The sequence below is a fragment of the Dermacentor albipictus genome, chromosome 3, assembly GCF_038994185.2.
Source record: "Dermacentor albipictus isolate Rhodes 1998 colony chromosome 3, USDA_Dalb.pri_finalv2, whole genome shotgun sequence".
NCBI lineage: Eukaryota > Metazoa > Arthropoda > Arachnida > Ixodida > Ixodidae > Dermacentor > Dermacentor albipictus.
This window is the reverse complement of record NC_091823.1, coordinates 4,458,405-4,483,153: the sequence shown is the minus strand read 5'-3', so window position 1 is coordinate 4,483,153 and position 24,749 is coordinate 4,458,405. Positions and strand designations below refer to the sequence as shown.

At 48.7% G+C, this 24,749-nt stretch overlaps 1 protein-coding gene across 3 annotated transcripts in view; it reads left to right on the top strand.

Moving 5' to 3' along the window:
• The window catches only part of LOC139057183 (uncharacterized), an 81,100-nt gene that overhangs the window by 9,095 nt on the left and 47,256 nt on the right, over positions 1–24,749 (top strand). For 2 of the 3 annotated variants that reach the window (XM_070534988.1, XM_070534989.1), the window contains exons 3-6: positions 1,160–1,321; positions 2,337–2,446; positions 13,587–13,845; positions 20,873–21,043. In XM_070534988.1, coding sequence (XP_070391089.1) covers positions 1,160–1,321; positions 2,337–2,446; positions 13,587–13,845; positions 20,873–21,043 — 702 coding nt within the window. The remainder of the gene's footprint in view (positions 1–1,159; positions 1,322–2,336; positions 2,447–13,586; positions 13,846–20,872; positions 21,044–24,749) is intronic. The other variant, XM_070534990.1, reaches the window with a different exon arrangement.

The following is a 24,749-nucleotide window of genomic DNA, read 5'->3' as shown; positions in this document are numbered from 1 at the left end:
TAGCTAATGAAGCAGATGACGGAAGCGAGAAGCGTTTTCGTCGGAATAATGGTACGCTTTGAGCTAGCTGCTTTATTTGTACTGTGGGGGAAAACGGTTTCGCTTCATCAAGAACGTTCAGTACCTTTACATCAGTTTCTTAGGCAAAGCGTGAAGCTTGCGTCACGTTACGAAAGCAAAACATCAGTGCCATTTTGAACGCGTCGCACCTACGTCACGCCTCGAAGAAAATAGCGGAATGTCCAGAACGGAACCTCTGGGGTGCTGTTCTAGACATTGGCAAATTCCGCCATTTTGTCAGCTCCGATTGGCTGAATGCTCAAAACGATGCCACTGGCGAGTGTGAGCATGTCGCACAATTGGGCGACGTCCAGAATGGCAGGCTTGAGCTAAAGATGCGCGGCACATCACTGTAGAGAACTAAGGAAATTGGTACGCATATAATCTTGGCGTGACATCGGCAATAAGCCTGCGAAAAGAGCCGGCCGTGCATGAGATTTCACGCGTGGCTGATGCCGGCAGATAGCGCAGCGCCGCAATTCAGTCGCCGTTCGCGCGTCTCGGTCACTTTCGTTGCCGATGGCACATAATCGCCACGTTCTGCCGCCACTAAACTGTGGGGCTGGAACTTTCGTGATAGCAAAGAAACTTGAGAAGAAGCGAAGTAACGCAAATGTCAGACGAGAGAGAAGACGGCAGTACATGCACTGGAGAATAAATGCATGTTGTGGTTGAGATGAAGTTAAACAAGTGCTGTTGGGCACGTGTATCATATGTAAATCAAATAACCACAGTGCTCTATTTTAGGCGCCAAGAAAAGAGCTGACGGCAAAGGATTAGGTGGACATCGTGAGATCTGCAGGCTGACGCGAGCTAGTGTTACACTTGCTGCCCGAGTTATTGGAATTGGCATAACATAGTTATTCCGATGACTATACAAGGAGACGTAAATATTGCAGTCATGTGGCATCTGCTGCAAAGCCCGCACGAGTTCGTTGTTTTTTGTTGTTTAATTTGTTCAGACGTTATTTGCCTCGGAACACCCAGGCGCATTATGCTGCATGCAGCAAGTCTCCATCTCGATGCGTTTTTTGCACGTCTATCATAACTTCGTCTCTTCAAATGTACAAAGAGCACTTTTCATCACCGAGAGCCGCAGGAGCTGCTGGAAGTCCTGTACGTGCATGGCTCGGAAAGCGTGCACGTGTTCGGCGTGCGTCCCCTGGTGTCGGACTGCGTGGAGCTCAAGTCCAAGTTGGAATGCGGAGATACCATCCAGTGGCACGCCTACTCCATTTACGTCCATGCTGCTGTGTTCCTGGTGACATTTGTTTTCTTGTGCTCGTCTATATCGCAATAGACATTGGCCTAAATCTAGGCCTATATCTAGGCCTTGTGATGCCTTAGTCTTGAAATGCTCATTGTTCCCGGGTGCAAGAAAAAGTCGCAATTTCGCCCGAGAGGCGAAGCGTCGATTGCGATAGCAAATTAGTAGACAGCGATACGTAGTAAGGATAGTAGCTTTATCAGCCGTACAAACTTGCAAACATTCACTTACTAAATAAATTAACAAGCGCATGGTGCCACGCGCGTACAAGCAACAGGGACACGACTCACTCAATGACCGTGGTCATTCGCTGTCATAATGCTTGCGTGAGGAAGGGCAGTCTCTCCTGGTGTCTCTCGCTTCACCGCACACTAAGCGGCCGGAGCACAACGCACACGAAGCTATCGGCCCTCGGCGCACCAGAGCCGCGCGGCCGGGCTCAGCCGCGCCACACGCAGCCGTCGCCGGAGTGTGTGTAGCCCTCACCCTCTCCACCGCCCTCCCTCCCCCCCCCATGCCTCGCGCGCGATGTACGACGGCGCGCTTGTCCCCGCGCTTTCCACCCTTGCGCGCTCGGGATCCGTTCTCGGGTCACCCTCGCACTCTATCACTCGCACACACAGCACACGGAGTGCGGCCACGTTGTTATCGCATTTCGACTTTATATACGGAACGCTCACGGTGACATCAACGGCAGAAATACGCCTGGTGTGTCCATATATCGCTATCGCAATAGAATGAAGGCAATCGCAAAATATTAACAAACGTTGATTTCCTATAATAACAGATGCGACTATGATACCATGCATCGGCTTCCAACTGAGCACCAGTAAATTAGGAAAAGTGCTGTACGTGAAGACAGGTTAATTGAAGTGGGCGCAGTCGTACCGGTGAAATACAATGTGTGGGGGTATATATATATATATAGCCAGTGGATTGCATAGAATGCTTGGCGCACGCATAGCTCTAATGTGTCGCTGCGACGCCCCCGCTTTCGTGCAACTTGCAGAACTTCTTGCAATGCCTGCCGACTCCACTGTTGGGACACGATTTTTACGATGACTGGATGGACGTGGCCACGTCCAAGAACACCCTCGAAACGAAGGCGAAGCTGATGAGGTCTGTTATTGCACAAAGTGTCACCCTGCCCTTACAAAAATTCTTGTAGACTGTTTTGCATTTCAATAGATTCGTTGGTTTGTCTAAGCGAAATTTACTGACTGTCTGTGTACAAAAGATGAAATGGCGTCTATTTCTTTTTGTCTACTCCCACCCTATTGTCAGCCTATAAACAAAAGTCGATAAGGTGTCGGTTTTTTTTTGTTATTTCCGAGTGTATGTATGATATTCAATCAGGTGTTAATTATTTTAGTCTACTCCCGGCTTTCAGACTGTCTATAGAGAAATCTCGATAAAACGTCTGTTTTTATTGTCTATTTGCAGTACTGTACGAAATTCCTTCAGCTATGTACTTAATTGACCAATTTGCAGTCTATAGAATGTCTACACTGTCGAGGTGACCGTTTCACCTTTGTCAGAATGGCACGGTCATTCACTTGTATTTTACCAGACAATTAAGCGGTCTGCTCGCAGAGTTTCATCGCGGAAAGCACTGGTTTTGAACACGTAGCCTCTGGCGCACCATTGGCTGGGACGCGTAACCGACGGCTGTTTGCACTTGCGAACCGTACTAATGCGGAATGTATACCACTGCAATTGTAACGATTCTTTACGGAAACCTGTATAGCTCTTGGTGAAGCCTATATGCTGTTTCACATGACGCGATTGGGGCGCAAAAATCGTTCTGCCGCGCACGTCGCAGAGCGATTTTCGCTGACCGCTTTCACATGCGATTGCGGCAGCGCCATTTCCGACGCAGCGATGCACGCCCCCTGCCCACGAAGTATCCATGCCTGCATCGTTAAATAAAAACATCATGGAAACTAGTCAAATAATCCAATTTTCCTGTTATTATTCGATAATAAAATAAGTGCACCATTTTTTAACCTTTCAAAGCGTTCAGACTTTACGACAGCTTGCGGATGCGTTGAGCAAGACGCTGCAGAACACCGCAAGTATATGAGCGTGCCGCTCGTGCGACATGGGTGGGGTGGCTCCGTTTAGTGCACTCTAGTTTCGTTGTTCATGCGGAAGCCACAACTTTCTTCCTGGATGAGCATTTGCTTTTGCAGAAGAACAAGCTGCTAATGTTTATGAAGCTCTTTAGCCACAGGCGCTGGTAGGTGCGGCCTATTAAAATGTAACTGCGCGCGACATTGCTGAACAGAGCTACCACCACGCGGTAAAACAGGAAAGCGCCTATTTTGACGGCACTTTGTTTCGTCATGCATGGCGCCGATCGCTGCGATTAATTTAATTATTGGATTTAACGTGCCAAAACCACTTTATGATTATGTGGCACGCCGCAGTGCGGGACTCCGCAAATTTCGACCACCTGGGGTTCTTTAACGTGCACCTAAATCTAAGTACGCGGGTGTTTTGGCATTTCGGCCCCATCAAAATGCTGCCGCGATGGCCGGGATTCGATTCCACGACCTTGTGCTCAGCAGCATAACACCCTAGCCACTGAGGAACCACGGCAGGTGATCGCTGCGACTCGGCGATCAACTTGTTGGAATCCAGTCGCCCACGACGTGCGTCGCCCAGCCACTAAGCGACGGAATTCGCTGTGTCGCTGACTGAAAATCGTGCCACGTGAAACAGTCTTATGGTGGATCGTCAGCAAAGGCCATGATGACTTGAGTGAACAGGTGTGTGTCGGCGATGTTGTCAGGGAAGCAGAGTGAATTACGGCAGCGACTGAAGAACATTACATTTAGTAGAGTGCAGGGCCATTGTCCAGTCCTCGCATCAGTTTCGAATCTGATCCAAGTCTTCGTTAAGAGCACTCTGATCTGATGAGTTAGTAATGGTCCTGTAAATCACACAATCGTCAGCGAACATGCGAATACTGGAAGGTACAGCCTTGGTAAAAAAAAACTTGAACCCTCTGTGAACGGCCGGGGAGCGGCTGCGGCGCTGTCGCCGCCGCTCGCTTGCGCCGAGGACCAAGAAGGCGACTCTCATAAGCACGCGTCGATAACATCACTCGTGAGAAACTAGTGCGTCGTTCGTTCTGCCAGCTGCGAGGTCGTCTTGCGGCCGCTGTGGTACGGCGCTTCGTGTGAGTAAATGCGCTCGCCTGGGCAAAACTGCCCGGCTTCCATGCAGCGCATTATACTATAAGAATGGTCCTATATAATAATCGAAGTTACCTATTACAATTTTATCCTACACATTCAAAGGCGACAGCCTTCGCGTTATGCTTTTAGATAAACAGTTTGAATGTGTTTCGGAGTGCGATGAAAAGAAAATGATAAAATATAAACTGACATCTCTCAGTGCTGTACAGCGTTGTTCCAGGTTTTATTGTAATATGCGGGCAATTCAATCATCGTTTGTTTAGAAGAAACCAGAAGCAGTAACTTCCACTACACAGGCTCTCTTCGGAAAGGGCCTGTAACCACCGCTACAATATTTCGAATGCGTTGACCGCACTTCTCCACTAAGGAACGACCACAGGAGTGCGTTTGGCGTGGAAGTTCTTTAATTAAACCCACAGTGAAATTATGGAGACTTTTCGAGAAGAAATTTGCCCTGCCTGAGTAGCCGATTGAGTTAGACCCATTCCCTCGACATTTTGGAAAATGCGCACTACCTAGCCTTTTTTTTTTATATCTTCGTGCACGATGCCTCGTTGTCGTTAGCGCCCACTTTCATGCACACATGAGGCCAGTGTGAATTCATCTAGTTTGCATTTGGCATCACGCGTTTGAATCGCGTAAAGTAAACCAGGGCCACGAGATTATAGGATTATCGCATAGTGAAGGCGTCACACCGGCGGTGCTGTCACTGTCATGGGTTCACTGGAAGAAGTATATTGTGGATATAGTTTACTGAGGTATCGTTCGTCTCTACGAGAAAGGGCTTCACAGGCAGTTTTTTTTTAAAAAAAAGGTTATACGTTGCGTCCTTTAACCAGAGACCTCGGCTATTTTACAGTCAAGCACATGGGCAAGCTGTAATTGTTAGGGGCAACCACACACCAAGCCACACTCAATGCCTTGAAGACATGCTTCCCCTGTGATTTCGTCGAGGGACGCAGGTGCCACCCTGAAGCTAATGCTTTCTTGATTAATTTGTTACTTGTGACTTCAATGACTACAAATTCGAGATGCCATTAGGGCATCTCGACTTTGTAATCATGAAAGTCGGATCTTAGCTACGATCCTCGCAAAGTGCCCATGTTCGAGCAGGCGCAGGACTATTGATAGCGCTGTTCCTTTAATTTGGTCCCGAAAAATATTAACTGATGATTACGATACTCGGAATTGCGAAATTTGAGCGTATCGCGTTTGACAGCGGCCGCCAGAGACCGCTCATCCAGCACACGCTGCAAGGCTAGCCGGTCGGGTGGCCTTCGCTTCGCCGCGCTAGTTTTTCACGGGCGCTGCTATCGACGCTCGAGAGACGTGCTTCCCTCGCCCTCTTTGTGCTCGACGCAAGCGAGCAGAGTCGACGGTGGCAGCGCCGCGATAGCGGAGCGCCGCTGCTCCCCGGCCCTTGAGAGCGGGTTGAAGTTTTTTGACCAAGACGGGGCACAGGGTGACCATGTTTAACTTTTACGTAACTTTTCAAAAACGCCTGTGGCAGATAGCATAATTCTTGTCATTGAGCTGGATTATTCAAAGAGGCGGACATAACTATAGCAGGAGAAATTGGAACACATATTCAGCTAATTAACGAAAATTTGCTGATTAACTTAATTAAATTACGGCACGTATTGCAGTTTGCGAATTGTATCCGGCGAATTTGCGAGACTTGAAATGAATTTGCAGGATTATTTCGAGATGTGGTTTTGCCAAGTGCGGGACGGAATACATGGGAGTTCCAGCTATTTTTACGCTTCAATGCATAAAAGAGCGTTTTCTTGAGAAAAGTAATTAGAACAGCAGTGCACTCTTACGGCGACTTTGATGGCGCATACCTCCAAACTAATGTCATTCAGGAAATGACATCAAATCTTTCACGAGGAAAGGCGCCTCTCCCACATTTATTTCAGCAAATTAGTAGAGTGTACAACAGGAACTTCTGGCAAAATAATTTAATGTGCGATGCTTTTGTGTTTAAATTATACACGACCCCATTTTATTATTGACTTCACCCGCCTCCCCCTTGTTAGTCTTCCTTGCACAAGCTGTTTCATTCGGCTGTCTCTATGGCTAATTTGTTTAGTTAGTTGGATAAGTCACTTATACTAGGTTAGCTAGTTCACAGTGTTAGTTATTAGTTCATTAGTTAGAAAGTTAATTATATTTGCTCAGATAACATAGGTCGGTTATGAGTGAATAATTTTGTTAGTTCAGTTAGAATAGTTAACTAATCAGTTGGTTAGCTTTGTTAGTTTGATTAGTTAAACGGTTTTGTAAGTTACCATATTTATTTAGTTTACTTGGTGCATTACTTATTATGCAATTAGCTTATTCGTAGAGCTGTTATTGTAGTTTGTAACGTTACTTATTATTGCGTTTAGTTAGTTCATGTAGTTGTTAGAATAGCAAGTAAAGTTTTGGGTATTAGCTTGATAATTAGTTGATTGCCTTTGCTAGTTTAGTGACCGATAATTAGTAATAGGTAAAGCAGACTGGTGGGATAGTTGGTGTTGCATGTTAATATATTTAGCGCGAATAAACACACGACACGAGAGAAGGCACACAGGACACAGCATTGTGTCCTGCGTGCCTTTTCTCGCGTCGTGCGTTTCCTTGCACTGAAAATATTAACAAGTGGTTAGTAATTCTCAATTAGTCGGTATCTAGTTTAGTTATTGGTTTCGTAATACTTTACTAATAATTTTATTAATTCGGTAATTAGTTTAGTAATAAGTTGGATAGCGTTGTTAGTTCAATAATTGCCTATTTGTCAAGTTCTTGATCAATTGGTGAGCTGTGTTAGTTTGAAACGCATTCTTCTTTTTCTTTTGTGCGAGACAGCATAAATGTGCGACGTGGTGTGTGGTCCGTTTCCAGCGTAGTCCGACGCCGTATAAAAGAAACGCTGAATTGGGAGCATTTAGATAATCGTCGTCGTAATGTTGCGATTGAAATTCTTTCATGCTGTTGACCATGGTCGTGTCGGGATAGAAAATACAAAATATTTGCTTGCACCTCACTATGTCTCTGACAGAGTTGATCACATGTTCACGGTAGGGAAAATCGCATGCAAGACTGATTTACTTCGATAGTCTTTCTTTCCTAGAACAATCAGCGAACGGAACCAATTGCCGTCAAACATTGCCTCTGTTATGTCTAATGATGTTTTCTTTTCTATGCTAGCATAACCGCGTTTAAGTTTGTGCCAATGACATCTGTATTTTGAGACTGAATGTGATTAATGGTTATTTTTATTAGTTGTATGACTGACACTGTATGTATTTCTTTATCTTTTTTGTGTATATCCTCCCCCACTGTAATGCCTGTTAAGGCGCTGTGGGTAATAAAGTAAATAAATAAATAAATAAAACTAGCGTTTTCTTTTTCTCGAGACGTTTTCGTTATCTATTAAACCACGGATTCTGAAAATTAGCGTGAAAACTGGTAGTTGGGATGAATTCGCACGTCAATTCGAATAACTTGTTTTTAAATGTGAGCTAGCTTTTATGAATACATTTAAGGTGAAAATTCGCCTTGTAAGTTACAAGATAGGTGCTAAATTCATTAGTAATGACTTCATAATTTCCTTTGTCATGTAGCGTTATTGTTCTATTGTGGATCCGGCGAAGAATGGAAGTAAATGTGAAGTGAGCATGAATAACCTTGTGGTCACTGCTTTCTTAGATGTTAGGTTATCAAGGTGATAGAAGTTCAAGATTAGTGGTCAATATAGGGTCAAAAATATTGACACAATCTCGTTTGACATGCGTTGGTTGTGTTACTAACAGTAATAGATTGTAATTTAGACAGATCTTTAGGAAGTGCTTGGTCTCCGTTGGGTTAGATAATGTTTCCCAATCAATACCTGGAAAGTTAAAGTCACTAAAAAAGTCGCAATTTCGCCCGAAAGGCGCAGCGTTCATTGCGACAGCAAATTAGTGGACAGCTATACGAAGTAAGGATAGTAGTTTTATTGGCCGTATAAACTTGTAAACATTCGCTTGCGAACTAAATTCACAAGCATGATGTCAAGCGCGTATAGGGCAAACATGGACACATCTCACGTGATGACCGCGGGCATTCGCTGTCCAAATGCTGGCACGAGGAAGCGTCGCAGCAGCAGCGAACGAACTGACCTTCGTGCTGCCTATCGCTTCAACGCGAACTGAGCGGCGAGAACACGGAGCACGCAAAGCCCTCGTCGCACCTAGACTCTCCCTCCCTCTCACTCCCGGTGCCTTGCGCGCGACGGAAGACGGCGCACTTGCTCCGCGCCTTCCTCCCTTGCGCACCCGCCGTGGTTGCTCAGTGGCTATTGTGTTGGGCTGCTGAGCACGAGGTCGCGGGATCGAATCCCGGCCACGGCGGCCGCATCTCGATGGGGGCGAAATGCGAAAACACCCGTGTACTTAGATTTAGGTGCACGTTAAAGAACCCCAGGTGGTCAAAATTTCCGGAGTCCCCCACTAAGGCGTGCCTCATAATCAGAAAGTGGTTTTGGCACGTAAAACCCCAAATATTATTATTATTATTATTCCTCCCTTGCGCGTGCGAGATCGAGCCACCATCCTCGGCTCACCCATGGCACGCTTTCACTCGGCGTCACGCGGGGTCACGACGTTGTCGCACTTGGTGACGCAACACCCACAGCGTACGGCGACGCTGACGGCGATGACGACGGAGGAATTGCGCTTGGAGCGTCCGTATAATTGCTATATCGCCATAAATGCCGTTGCTTTCGGCCGAACTCGGGAACGCTGTACTAAAAGCGGAAGTGCCGGTAATACCGGGGAGCTAGGTTAGGCATATATGTATAGGGTCCTTCGTTTTCTGGTTGTGTCTTTTGAAATTCGGGGGGTTAAAATCGGGCGGTAAGGAGCTAAACCGGTGAGAAATCGTTTTTTTTTCTTCTTGTCTGTCAGGAAACCCGGGGAGAAGTCGCCACATTTGTTTTTGGCGACGCAAGGCTTGCGATTCTTCTGATGACATTTACAAAAGAGTAACACAAAACTCAACAGTTTTTCTTTGGACACAGACGTTCTTTTAGAGAAGCGACATGACTTAGAGAAAATGCAATGGCAAATAGAGCTGCTAGTAAATCATGTGACGAACTCATCTCCACGAATCCTCGTTGTCAGGCATTATTAAAAGACTTCGAAGAAACCACACTATAGCAAGCCAACAAACAGGGTACGAATCGGCGATCTCTTCTTCAATTTGTTCAGATTATTTAAACAATGAAAAAGTGCAGCACGCAGTGCGAGCGGGCATGCTTCGCAGGAGATGTAGTGTTTTTCATTATATTACAAGACTTCATAATTGTTGACCTAGGTTATTGTGTGCAAACGGCAACATTTTGGTGTCCATCCTATAGGCCTGTCGAACCTTTAGTCTTTGTCTGTGGTCATGCTGTTTTACGATTCCCCAGTATGCGCTGTTGTAACAAAATTAATAGAATACCAAAGTCGAATCAGCCACCTTTCGAACGCAACGTAGTTTGCAATGCAGTGCGGCGTAGCACTGCGTTAATTCGCTCATCCGCGCATAAAATCGGTGTTTACAGGTATGTGACGAGCGGGAAATCAGATGCAGCGCGCCCTTGTTGTATTCTTGTAAACGTATGCATAAAAAAAGAAAGAGAAGAACAAGCTTTCGTTCACTTTTGGCCGGCATGCACTGAACACATATATTCAAATGCACCGGTTTTCGCTTGTTAGAGGAAAACAAGGCATATACCATATTCATATACTAATGATATTAACAATCTGATATAATCACGACCACTTGCTTGCAGAAGGTGAGCAGCGTTCATTAGTTTCGTAAAAGCTGCACCTATTATTATTCTTTGCGCTCAGCCACTCGATCCATGTTTACGAAAGGGTAAACTTTAGGTAGAAATCGGTTGTTACCCCCGATGTTTATCAATTGCGTGTTCCGGGTGCAAAAGTCGGGAGATATCTGGTTCTAACCGAAAACGAAGGACCCTATATATAGATCGAGGCTAATGGGGTTGTATGCTTCTGACGTTGCTCTAAAGCCTTGTTGTAGACTTCGGCATATACACAGCGTATACCTGTGCCTTTATTGACCACACTATATGACCTCCGTCGAACCGCCGTGGTTTCTTAGTGGATATATGGTGTTGGGCTACTAAGCACGTAGTTTCGGGATCAAATCCCGGCTACGGCAGCCGCATTTCGTTGGGGGCGAAGTGTGAAAACACCCGCGTAATTAGATTTAGCTGCACGTTAAAGAACCCCAGGTGGTCGAAATCTCCGGAGTCCCCCCCTAAGGCGTGCCTCATTATCAGATTGTGGTTTTGGCACGTAAAACCCCATAATTTAATATGACCTCCATAGTTGCTCTCGATACTCGCAAGCTGACCTGCCGTAATGGCTTTCGCATTGCGCTGCCAAGGGCGCGGGTCGAATCCCTGCTACGGCGGCCGCATTTCGATGGCGGTGAAATGCAAGAACGTCCGTGAACCGCGCATTGGGTGCATCTTACAGAATCCCAGGTGGTCAAAATTATTCCGGAGTCCCTCCTTACGGCGTGCTTCCTAATGAAATTGTGGTTTTGGTACGTAATACCACAGAATTTAATTTTTCTTAACTATTGTAATTAACAAGATACTATGCACATTTATGGACTTGTATTTGTGAATGTGCAACAGAGCGGCCACTAGTTTATTAGAACACGCGATTTATTTTCGTTGTACGACCAATTCTTCTTAAAGCACATTTTTTTTTTCACATCAGCTAGAGGAATGCTTGTTTTTTATTTTGCTCCTCGCGTCACTCGTAGGATAGCGTACATCGCATAATAACGCATACGTCATCTTAAATGCGCAAGAAAATGGCGAACTAGAGTCAAAACGATACTGGACATCGTAAAGAGCTACTTCTCGTACATTAGTGGCAACGTTAACGAAGGCGCACGGTGGAATAGGATATCGTGTCTCGATCATATAGCGCGTGCGCTGCTCTTAAGGCACCCTGGCCCCTCCATAGCGTTTCACACGAAAATTGCCGATCGAGGGGCTTTACCATAGAACAGTGCAAAGCGACACCTTGGGACAGTGACCCGCCGTGGTTGCTCAGTGGCTATGGTGTTGGGCTGCTGAGCACGAGGTCGCGGGATCGAATCCCGGCCACGGCGGCCGCATTTCGATGGGGGCGAAATGCGAAAACACCCGTGTGCTTAGATTTAGGTGCACGTTAAAGAACCCCAGGTGGTCAAAATTTCCGGAGTCCTCCATTACGGCGTGCCTCATAATCAGAAAGTGGTTTTGGCACGTAAAACCCCAAATATTATTATTACCTTGGGACAGTGTGCTTATAACTGCAACGAACTCTAAGCGTTCTTGTGTCGTCCGGCCTCTCCTTGACGAAAACAAAAAATAATAAAAGGATGCCTTTATACGTATGCTACAGGCCATGACGTCATACTGAGAGCTGTCTGCGGTGAACCTGCTGGCTTTGGCGGGCACATGTGATTCAACTTTTTGTGAGCCTTTTATCGTTCCTACAGGAAAAAAAAAAAAGCTTCGGCCACGCATTGCAGTGGCTCAACGCGAAATCGCAAGGAGTTTTTTTTTAGATAACAATTACATGGACACTCCAGGCGCATTGCTGCCGTAGCTGTCGACGTCGCTTTCATGTTCCGCATAAAGACCAAGGGCTATAACATCGTCACCGCGCGCCGTATGCTATATGTGCAAGTGTAAGCGTGCATAGCGGACCCGGCGATGGCGGCTCAGTCACGCGCGCGCAAGGAAGGAACGTGGGGAGGAAGTGCGTCGTCCTACGTCGCGCGCAATGCACCGTGGGAGGGGAGGAAGGGGGTGACACTCTACTGCGGCCGCTGCTGCGTTCGGCGCGGCCGCGCGGGCCCTGTCTGAGAGCGATCTGCGATGAGCACAGCTGATAGTTTCGTGTGCGCTCTGTCCTCGTCGCTTACTTGGCATTGAAGCGAGAGGCAGCATGAAGGTCAATACGCTCGCTGCTGCTGCTACCACGCTTCCTCACGCCAACGTTTTGACAGCGAGTGTGCGTGGTCATCGAGTGAGATGTGCTCGTGTTAGCTTGTGCCCGCGTGACACCGTGCTTGTTAATAATAGTTAGCCGATATTTACAAGTTTACAGGGCCGTTAAAACCACGATCGTTACTTCGTACAGCTGTCTACTAATTTGCTATCGCAATCGATGTTTCGCCTCGAGGGCGAAACTACGTCCTTTTTTATTTTGTTCCTGCACGCTAGCGACGTCATAGGTTTCTTGTTTACAACACGAGGCTCGTCTACAAAACTTGCGTTCCGGACGAAATATTCAGGCCAGCAGATAAGTTGAACAGAGCAATTCATAGTACGACACGTACACTGATGTTCTTGTGTTGACATCACGAATGGTAGCATGAAGCGGCCAGTAAATATCGCCATTTTAGGGGCATGTATCGCAAGCGTGCGTGCCGACCCTTAAGAATATCTTGCGGGAATTGTGTAACTCCGAGCTACACCGTTCGGTGCAAATAAATGAAATGTGCAGAAAAATAGGTGATACAAATTTCGTGCATATCCGCATGCACGCGCATGCATGCATCCGTCCATCGATCCATCGAAACATACATACATACATACATACATACATACATACATACATACATACATACATACATACATACATACATACATACATACATACATACATACGTACGTACGTACGTACCTACGCACAAACCAACAGCCACTCTTAATAATTCAAGCGGGAACTCATCAGAATGCCAGAAAAGGTGCAAAAAGGACCTACGGTGGCGACGCGGTGACGCTGCCACACTGGCTCTACCAGTTACTACGTCACAGCTCGCGCCATAGGCTGTACTTGTGAGGAGCAAGGGTTTTAAGGGTGGGACTGAACTTAGGCCTAATCTCTCGCGGCTGTGTCTGTCGTTACGAGTGCACTTTGCGTTTAGCCGAGAGTAGTCCCCCAGCAGTCGTCTTCATTTGCACGCGTTCTCTGCCCTCGTCACGTAACGAGACGTTCCGCCCGCAGGACGAGCAGGCGCCTGCCGCAGTGCCACCAGGAGCTCCTGCGCCAGTGGCTGCTGGTGCTGCGCAAGGTGTGCCGGGCCGTGCCGCGCAGCCACACCACGCCCGCGCTGGCGGGCCACTTCGTGGGACCCTCGATGCTGTGGCGACCCGGCGCCAGCTTCGTCGAGCACCCGGCGAGCGGAGAGCACGCCGCGCTCGCCACCGTGGTCCGCTGCTTCGTCCTCTTCCTGGACGACGTGTGGAACGACGTCGACGAGAAGGTCCGTCGCGCATTTGTTCTGGCACGCGTCGGCCAGGCTCCTGTGCAGGTTGCGAGCGGCGCGCTGTGCGAGGCATTCGAGGAGCAGCCGTCTCGCGCGTGCTGCACTGCCGGGTGGCCAAGCACGCGCGTTACGCTTGCTAATGCACTAGAAAGCAAACAACCCCGGTGGACACTATACCACCCGCAAATATAATTACGCGAAATGGGTTTTATAATGCGCACGTGCAGCAAAAAAAAGCAGAATATCTATTTCAGGCGTCGGTAGAGCGCCTCAGTTTCACTGGGGCGTTCTGAAAGAAGAGTGAGGCCCCTTTTAACGCGACAGCGTTAAGGAGCTCGTGTCGCAGAAAAGCCGGTGTCGTCGGCGTCGGTGTCGGTGTCGGCGTCGGCGGCGTTGGCCGTGAGCGATAAATCCCAGCAGGTCCTTCACGAATAAAAAACAACTTGCAAGATGGGCTGGGTGGGAATCGAACCAGGGTCTCCAGAGTGTGAGACGGAGGCGCTACCACTGAGCCACGAGTTTTTTTTTCTTTATTGCCTGACTTTGACAAAGAAAGAACAGCAATAGCAATACATAAAACAAAACATAAAATATACAATGAACAGGTCGTATTGACATAAACAGCCTGGTGGGAGGCTGGCTTCGTCACATTAAAATTCATTTAGAGCCATCAATGGCTCCACCCTTGACAGCCACTCGGGGGTATCCCCACCGGCCTTCAAAATCTCAACAAACCGATGCACAGTTTCACGGAAATAAATTCGCGTTGGTCGTGCGTCGGGATCGCAGTAGTATCCTGCCATTCGAGAGCGCCAAATACTGTGGAGGCCAATTAACATTATTAAATCAAACGGAAAACCATCCTCGTTGGCAATGGGTAGATACCGTATTCCATGAGGGTCGAGGGGAAACTGTTTCTTTAACGTTCTTTGTAGTACGTCCCAAAAAAATACCCCTCCCCAACAATGAAGAAAAACGTGATCTATCGTTTCTGGTTGTTTGCAGATAAGGCAGTGAGATCCCCATGGAAGAAATAAGCCCTTTTCCTGTAAAAACATTTTTACTGGCAATGTTCCAGTGTGTAACTTAAAAAAGAAGGTTTTAACCCCTGGCGCAACTTGCATTTTTTTTACTCTCTTTAACACGTCCCTACCAGGGCCTCCACTGTACAGGGCTCTGTACATTGGCTCCGGCAGAACAACGTCACACAAATCTTTGTACAATTTTTTCTTTTTTACAGTTGATAAATATTCATTTGAAAACCTTGTTGCAAGGAATCGTACACTTGCGACAACTTCTCTAAAATATCCAAAAATGCCTCCCGTGAGTGTTTCGGTTGAAACAACAAAGTCTGGCAACGCGCGCCCGAGCCTTACTTGGCATGCGGTGCGCAAAAAAGGATCGCTGACGTCGCGAAGGAAGAGAAACCTGTTCACAATCTGCCGCAAAAAAAGGTGTCCCAGGCCCAATCCACCATTCTTGACTCCTCTGAACAAATTTGTTCGGCTGCACCTTTCCCATTGCGCATCCCACACGAAAATGGCAAAAATTCGATGCAGCTTCTGTACATTGAGTCTTGCACAATGTAACACCTGCATTACATACCACAGCCTACTAATAAAGAACAGATTGCACACGGTGGCTCTAGCAAAAATCGATAAGTTTGTTCCTTTCCACCTTTCCGCCTTTCCACGTGTATCATGCGTCTGCGCTGTCCAATATGTCGCGCTATCACGGTAGCATTCTAAAGGTACTACCAAGCACTTCGTTGGGGTCGTAACCCAGGACACGTTTGCGAAGCGGTCGGGCGTCGATTGCTATTCTCCGTGCCAGAGCCCTAGTGATTTTGCTAAGTTCACTCTGCTGCCTGTGGCTTGGCAGAAGTTCTCTACACATTTAATAGCCTCAGTTACACCTTCCCTACTGGTTGAAAAAACCGCCACATCATCCGCATATGCCAACAGCTTGACTTCCGCTGCTTGCAACCGAAAACCGGGAATTGTCTGTTTTTTCATGATGTTTAAGCACATCGCCTCTATGTAGATGCAAAACAAAAGAGGGCTAAGGGGACAACCCTGGCGTACCGACCGCTGCACGCTAATGGGGGCCCCCAGACTCTGGTTAATGATCAATCTCGTCGTGCAGTTCCGATACGCCAGGGCGACACCCTCGCGAATAACAGAACCAACGTTAACGTGGTCTAGTATGCAAAGCAAAATTTCATGCGCGACACAGTCGAAAGCTTTTTCAAGGTCTAGTTGTAAGATGGCCACGCGGCTATTTGTAATATCGCAGCACTCCAGCACGCATCTTGCTGTGTGAATATTAGTCGTAATAGATCGTCCCTTAACCCCGCACGTTTGATGCGGCCCAACGATTTCCTGGATTACTGACTGTAATCTTCGCGCTAAAACTTTCATATAAATTTTGTAATCCACATTTGTGAGTGCGATTGGCCGGTACGCTGTTACGTGTCGTAACCTCTCCACTTCGTCAGTTTTGGAGATTAAGACAGTGTGTGATCTTGCAAAAGACGGAGGCAATTTGTTAATTTTGTAAGCTTCATTAAACACTACCGTCAATATTGGCGCGATTCCACGCTTAAAAGCTTTGTAAAACGCCGCGCTTAACCCGTCCGGTCCTGGCGATTTACCAGGATTTAAATTGTCTATCGCCGTTTCTACCTCTGATTCGGTTATTGGCAGCTCTAACCTATCCTTCTTCTCATCGTTGAGTCGCGGCAGTGCCTCAAGGAACTTATCATTAAACGTGTTCATGTCGGCGACCTGTAATGCGAACAATGCCTGATAGTACTGAAAAAATGCACGCTTAATATGTTCGTTATCTTCCGATAAGACGCCCCCCCATTCTATGTTGTCTATGTGATTTCGACGAGCGTGGGCTTTTTCAATTCCGAGTGCTCGTTTAGACGGTGTCTCCCCAGCAGCTACATGTTCGGCTCTCGCCCGGACCAGCGCACCACGATAACGCTCCTCTTCTATCACTTCGACTTTTTGTTTCGTTTTCCTAATGTCATCGATCCATTTACCAGGCGCTTCGCATTCTTTCTCGAGCAGTTTTGAAAGCATAGACCTTAGATTACGTTCATTTAGTTTCTCCTCGTACGCCATAGAACAAGACCGCTCTATTGCTTTTATTTTAAGTTGTTCCTTACAAAGCTCCCACTGTTGCCATGTTTTCAGTTCTTTATTCGGCTCTATTTTGCCGATTTCTTCAACTACCGCAAGGTTGAAAGCATCGTCTTTAATCAGCTTGTTATTTATCTTCCACAGTTCCCAGCTAAAAGCACTGCCACGTTCTTTTGCCCCAATCCCGCACTCTACTAAACAGTGGTCTGAGAAAGACACCGGCACTACTTGATAACTGTTGCATTTTGGAATCGCGTCCAACGTTAGATAAATGCGGTCCAGACGGGCATGACTTGCACGCTGGAAATGTGTGTACTTCACACCACCCGCGCCTTGCATACACTCCGCCACATCCTCAAGGTTCCATTTGTCTATGATTTGCGACAGTACCTCAGTACTTGCGTCCCTGAAGCGCAGATCACTAGTCTTATCACATGCACTCAGGACACAGTTGAAGTCGCCCATGATAATCAGCTGTTTATCGAAGCTGAGACGCTGCTCAACACTTCTAAAGAAATCGACCCTTTCATCCACAACATTTGGTGCGTACAAACATAAAACACGCCATTCTGTATCGCTGAGTGCGAAATCGACAGCAACACACCGACCTGACAAGCACGAGAAATCAGCATGCACGACCAGAGCCGGCAACTTCTTAATAAAAAGGACACAACCAGCAGATGTGCCGATAGCATGGCTTACAATAGCATAGAATCTAGACGTGAAACGTCGCACCATGCTCCCGGTCTCTTCCTCACCGTCAACTTTTGTTTCCTGCACGGCCAATATATCAATGTCGTGCTCCGTTAAAAGCCGATACACCTGACTTTGCTTTTTCTTTCCTGCCAAGCCCCTGACATTAAGTGTAGCGACCTTCAACGGAGATGCAGGAGCCATTTTCGCAAGGAAGTGAAAAGGCCGAGAGCATGGTGCTTACCCTCCGCGTCTAGCGCGTGGCTAGACGCCATCGTTGAAGCCGGAGCCAGCCTGTGCAGGCTCCAAACCTTGCAGCGTAGGTGCTGTATCGCCGGTTCGCCTCTCAGACGAAACGTTAGGTCGCTGCCGGAGACTGGCCCGCCTGGCTTGAGTTGTTTTTGCAGGCGGCTCCTCGACGCTGGTGGCTGCCACCTTATCCCCTTCGCTGCCGGTGTGGCCATAAGGGCGCTTGGCTGGCACGGAGACGCTGACTGCGCGGCCGCCGCTCAGGTCAGCGTTCGGTGAGCTGTTCGCTGGGTCGACGACTGTGGGTGCCGGAACGCTCTTCCCATTCTCCGACGCCTTCGCCCGAGACGCAGGCAATTCCTTCTCCTCTGGGTGCGTCTCTCCGTTGCTTGACTTGGTTGTGTCACTGCTGGCAGGCAATTCCTTCTCATCGGGGTGCGTCTCCCCATTGCTTGACGTGCTTGTGTCACCACTGGCAAGCCCCGACGGGTTGGTCATTCCTGCTGGCTTGCCCACTTCCTCGGCTCCTTTCGCTGCCTCCTCCGCCTCGTCGACGTCCATCAGCAGCTCAGTCGACTTGTCTTGCGATGCCGGCTCCGTAGCAACCGCATACGTGCGGACGCAATCGCTGTCGACGTGACCATAGCGTCTGCATTTTGAGCACCGTGGCACCTTGCATTCACGTCGAACGTGGCCCGTACCACGGCAGCGTAGGCATTGCATAGGCCGCCCAGGCGCCACCACAAGGGCCAACTCTCCTGCAACGCGTAGCTGGTGAGGTAGGTCATCGACCTTCAAACCGGGTTTCAGCTTCAGGAGCACGGTCCTCGTTGTGGACCCTTTCTCCTTGACGCCTGAGACTCGCCATCGCTCCCGGGTCACTTCGGAAACGCTGCCGTAAGCAGCGAGAGCCGTCCGAATGTCGTCGTCCGCCACGCCGTGCAACATCCAGTGCAGCCGTAGTTTCACCTGTTGGTTATCTGGATCGAAGATAATGCAGCGGCGTCCTTTTACTTCCAGTTCCTTGAGAGCGGCCAACTTCTTAGTTGCTTCGGTGCTGTTGAGAGTCACGGCCCAAACATGGTTGATTTGGTACGCCCCCAACGCCACCACGTCGGGAAGCGCACCAGCGTTGGCTAGGGCGTCGCGGAAGTCCTCAACCCTGTAGGGCCTAACTCGTACGTCGCCGTGCAAAAACACAGTATTAACCACAACACGTCCGGTGGGCAATGTAGGCAAAATGATCTCGTAGTCCTGACCATCATTGTCTTCAATCCTGTTTCCGCGGCTTGCAGAGGCCGCTATCGCCGCTCCGCTGGAGCACATGATTCCGCGTCCGCACCGAACGGTAGCCGGAAGAAGAAATGAGCCACGAGTTCCATGCTTCAAAGCGGTACAAATGCGCCTCTAGTGAATGCGGTGTTGCCTTAGAGGCGTGCGTCGCTTGCTCAGGCGCACATTTCGTTGCCGCGCCGAACGCTGCGTTGCTCGACGCTCACCGCGTCCGATGCGGGGCGCGTAGTCGCTGCGCCGAAGCCCATTGTCTTACATCCCTTGGCGGGTCGACGGGAACGCTGTCGCGTTCCACTCTTGAAGGCGAAGCTTAAGCGTCCTGCAGTTTTTTCTACAACTTCTTAACATTTCCACTCAGTGAAAGAAGTGGTGCATCGGGCGCCCATTTTGTACACGAAACAAAGCGCCTGGAAGGACAAAGATTCACACAAGTTGATGCGATAGCCTTCTTGAAGTGCTGTTTTTTTTTCCGGCGCTACGCATTTTCGCTGACGGCGTCGCGCGCGAGTCTCGTTTGCGCAGAGCACGGTCTCGCCCGTCTTTCTGCATACGACGCGCCATCTGGCGGTGCTGCTGAGAAGTGCACGCCTGGCCTCAGGTACAAGAAGCGCGGCGCTCCGGTGCCTGCGAACGCTACAATTAGTTCCCGCTTGCCGCACATCCAGTGGTGCATACACAGTGACCCATGTTGGCGATATGTTCATTGCAGATGATTATGTCTAGGTGTTTAGAGGCGCAAGGGCCAGGTATGGCCAAAGAGCGCGTATCTAGTGCATTCATGGCACAGCTCACTAAAGCATTGGCGTGAAAGACGTTCATTGAAAAACGGCGCTTAACCAGTGAGTTTGTGGCGCAGCCTGCCAAAGCGTCGGGCTCTTGCCCCTGAGGAATCCTTGTGACGTGGTTTCGATTCCGCCTATCATCGGATACATTTAAGGGATCCTCACTGCAGAGCGGCGTATTCCCAGTGGCGCATACCCAGTTATCCAAATTGGCGTCAAATACGTTCATTGAAGAGTAGTACGTACGTACTGGCACGCGCCCAGTGTCTCAAGCGGGCATCAAAGAGGCACAGACTGAGCGACACGTACCTAGAATTCAAAGTCGGTGTCAAAGAGTTTCATTGAGCACCTGCAGTACCTACCCAACCCCGCATCTGCAGTTACCCCTGCCGGAGTGAAAGAGGTTCCTTGACGAGCGGCACGGCACGTATGTGAACATTGCCACATACACAGCGACCCCAGGTCGACTGGCCAGTGATCCAGGCAGGCGGGACAACGGTTAGATACAAACAGAGACAGATAACTCTCGAAAAGTGCGCGAGGTATCCTAAGATGCTAACACATTAACAAATAACAACAATGACAAGCTTTGCTCCCAACATTGAACACGTTGAGCACGGACCTTACTTACATCACGAATCACGATAAAAATGCAACGGAGGGCTCCGTTGGCTGCCACCTTCGTGGTGTTTATTCCCTAATCAACATGTTCCAATGCCATGTCACATTGAAATACACGTATCTGTTTAAATCGCACGCCTTTAAAGAAAATTTAAAGAAAATATTTTGCTCCATCGACACCGTGACGGTGACGCCGTGACTCGGGGCCGCTTTTACCGAAGAGCGTCTTCTCCGCAGGCGATCTTCGCCCGCAAGCGCAGCACCCGCGAGTCGGTCGTCGAGGCGATGCCGGATGCGTTCGCGACTTGCACGGCGTCCCAGTATGTCGACAGCCTCGAGAGGGAGTCGAGGCGCCAGGCGGAGCTGCACAACATGATTGTGGCCGATTCGTCGCCGAAGCCTCCGCAGGTGAGAGCGTCGCACTCCTCGGTCGCATAGTTGTCACGAAGCCGCTGCACCCAACATATGGGCGAGAAGCCCCGGTCCAGGTTAAGCAATGTGCTGGTGCACAAACACACGAACGGGAAAAGAGCAGCTGTGTCAATGCTTTTTCACACCATACACTGTACCGCAGTATATGTAATCCACTAGTTGGCGGAGAGTTGGCAGGTGCTTTTGAGCTAGGAAGACTCTGAAGAGTGCCGCACGACCGTTCGAACACAGCTGCGCTCGTTCGCGACCAAATCTACGGATCCTCTTCCTGAAAAATAACACATTTTTTCTTGTTTATAAAATATATGTCAGGGAATAGGAGGCTGGACCCCGGCCCAAACGTGGGAAAAACGAAGTGCTCTCGTTTCGTGCGTCCTATCATTCAAGCACTATCATTCAAACTCGCTGAATGCAATGACGTGTTTGACTTCATATGTATATGTATACTGAGAAGTAACGGTTTTACTCGGCAGTTTTATTCCAAAAGCACGAGCTAGCGCACCGAAGATGAAGATGCGAAGTGATGGTGATGGTTATGTACAGATGAGCAATATGACGTCCACAATAGACACTGAGAGCTCAGCACTGTTGGTCAAGGGGTTGTCGGACGAGTCGGGCTGCAAACGGATTGACTACAAGGAATCGAGGCGCTGACACACAAATATAGCGTCATTACACTCGTGGGATTTCGCACCGCAAAGGCGTTGAAAGCGATAGATCCGATGCCTCTGAGATGGCGGCGGACGCGGTCAGTTTCTGGCGTGGCGTTGTCGACGCGACGGCACCCGCCGTGGTTGCTCAGTGGCTATGGTGTTAGGCTGCTGAGCACGAGGTCGCGGGATCGAATCCCGGCCACGGCGGCCGCATTTCGATGGGGGCGAAATGCGAAAACACCCGTGTGCTTAGATTTAGGTGCTCGTTAAAGAACCCCAGGTGGTCAAAATTTCCAGAGTCCCCCACTACGGCGTGCCTCATAATCAGAAAGTGGTTTTGGCACGTAAAACCCCATATATTATTATTCGACGCGACAGCAAAGCGCGAGAACATCCTCAATGTATAACGTGTAGGACTCGCCATAATACTGCACGTGCTCAGAGAGTTTTTTTCGCGACTTCAGAGCGGGCCGTAGGCGTGCCAAAAATACGCTGGAGATGCTCTTCAACGCCGAATCTGCTAATCAAAACTTTGCTCCAATTGAATGGTGGCAGCTTTTATTGAGAGCATTGTTAAACACAGGGCTGCTATGGCACGCGTCACTAATTTTGAGTGTGGCGATTCGAACGGTAGAAGCTGTTTCTTAGTGCGGGGCGCTATATACATCCAGCATACGCGCCTGGTGTTAGAAAAGGTTAGTTTCAAGTCTGAAAACCTTTTTGCATTCTGTGACGCCAATTCGCTAGTAAAATTCAAAGCTTTGCTGCATGCTTTGAATGAGCTATAGATGGAACATGATACTATATTTATCTCCACAGGGTTCTTCAGGTTAAAAAAAAAAAAGATCTACATACCTGAAGACAAATACCACCCTATCGTCAACGAACGAGCAACTCAATGCATTGTCGAATTCAGAAAGAAAAACATTCATACTTCCACCAGAAAGGCGAAGCAGCGATTGCAATAGCAAATCAGTAGATAGCTGTACGAAGTAAGGATAGTTATTTTAACGACCGTATAAACTTGTAAACGTTCGCTTACTAACTAAATTAACAATGATAAAATGTGTAAGCGTGACTCAACGAGGACGTAGAAAGAAATAAACACATGGAGACAGCGCTGTCTTTGTGTGTCTGCTTCTTTCGATGTCCTTGTTCAGTCGCGCTTACACATTCTATTATGTATTCAAACCAACTAGCCCGTCAATGTGTTTTAATTAAATTAACCAGCATGGTGTCACGCGTGCACAGGTAAACATGAACGCACATCGCTTGATGACAGCGGAAACTGTCTGTGAGAACGCTGGAGTTAGAAATCGCGGCAGCAGCCCCGAGCCAATTGGCCTCCGTGCGTCTGTCACCTAAACGCGTACGAAACGTCGAAAGTACAGCGCATACGAAGCTACCGGCACAAGGCGCACTCTGCAAACATCGCAGATTGAAAATGAGGCCCGCGCGGGCGCGCACTTCAGCCACGTCGCAGACCACTTTCAAGACACACGAGCGCCGGCAACGCGTCCCTACGGCGTCCGCCAAAGGCGTCTACTACGGCGTCCGCGATTCGCGTGGCCAACGCCGTATGAGACGCCGCGGTTGTCCCCACTCTGTACGGAGCAGTAGAGAAATGACGGAGCTGCGGGCGAGGAGGACATCGAGGCACCGCCGGCGAAGGAGAGGGCAGGCATCCGGGCAGCGTTCGTCACTCGCGCACGCGAGGTTGAACCGCGTTCCCCACTCACAAGCTTTCACTCATACGGAACCTCACGGCGACGGCAGAAATGTCCATATAATAGCTATCGCAATTACGCGGTTAGTTTGCGTGTTCCCGCGCTGCAGGCAGAGCCACGGCAGAGCAGCTGAACAAGCGCGCACCGAATAATTACTGGCATAACTACTGGGAACCAAACCTTTCAGCAAATCTCGATTCTTGCTCTATGGTCTCGACGCAAGAGGTCATGCGTTGGGCCACCTCTGTGGCTTCACGGAGCGTTCGCTTGCCAAGGCTGGCTGCGTGACCTAATGCTCCCTCCTACACAGGGACCTGAATATTTCGCTGCGCGTGTTCGAAAAAAAAGGTTTTGCGCTCACCGCTGTGCTGTTCTTGCTCAAATTTTGCAGAATGATTGCACTGGGTGTCGACTTCGTTTAGTATAACGCGTGGCTCAGTTCTCTGCCTAGTTTTTAAGAAACAAGTCCAAATTTGCCTGCGCTGGTGGGAATGCGAGCTGCTGCCACGACGGCGAAAGCATAAACTTGTGTCGCCGCCGGTCGTCATCTGCAGAAAGCAGCGTTTCAGGGATGGAAGTCGCCTGTTTCAGGAGCGGGCAACACGCGGAAATATTGTCTAATTTGAACCATGTTCTGCAAGTTTGAATTTATAGCCAATATATTATGCAGTTCTGAGAGTTGCTGACGATCAGCAGACGATAATTGCTCAATCCGGATCATTGGACCGTGAAGTACGACCCGCAACGGCCCCGATCGCGACCAGGGGCGGCTTGCACGAACATTTAATAATTAAACGAAAATAAGAACACATTTAAGAAGGCGTTCTTAAATGTTCCTAGACAACACCTAGTCCACGCTAGAACGAGTTCTTAAATTCGTTATTATTCTCGTTATTAAATGTTCGAGCAAGCCTACCCAGCTGTGTGCGTGCGACACCGGCATAACTTTTGCTCGCATAATTTGTCCGCCTTCGTTCCAACGCGTCCGCTTCAGCAGCTGTTGTCGGAGGCTCTGATTGCTTGCGTTATCCGTTCCTTCCCCGTCAGTGCAAGCCTGCCTTCTAACTGCACCTTGGCAAAGACAAATGAAAAGGGTGCGTAGACTCCCGTATGCAGAAATGCAACTTAAGTCGAAGCCCATGCTTGACTTGATTTAGATGACGCCTGGCCTTAACGTGCCCAAAGACGCTCACTGCGTTTCCGTCGGCGCGTTCCCGATAAGCGTCACTCAAGTCAAGTACGGGCTTCAACTTAAGTTGCATTTCTGAATACGGGGTAGACCGCTTTTCGATGCAAGCCTTC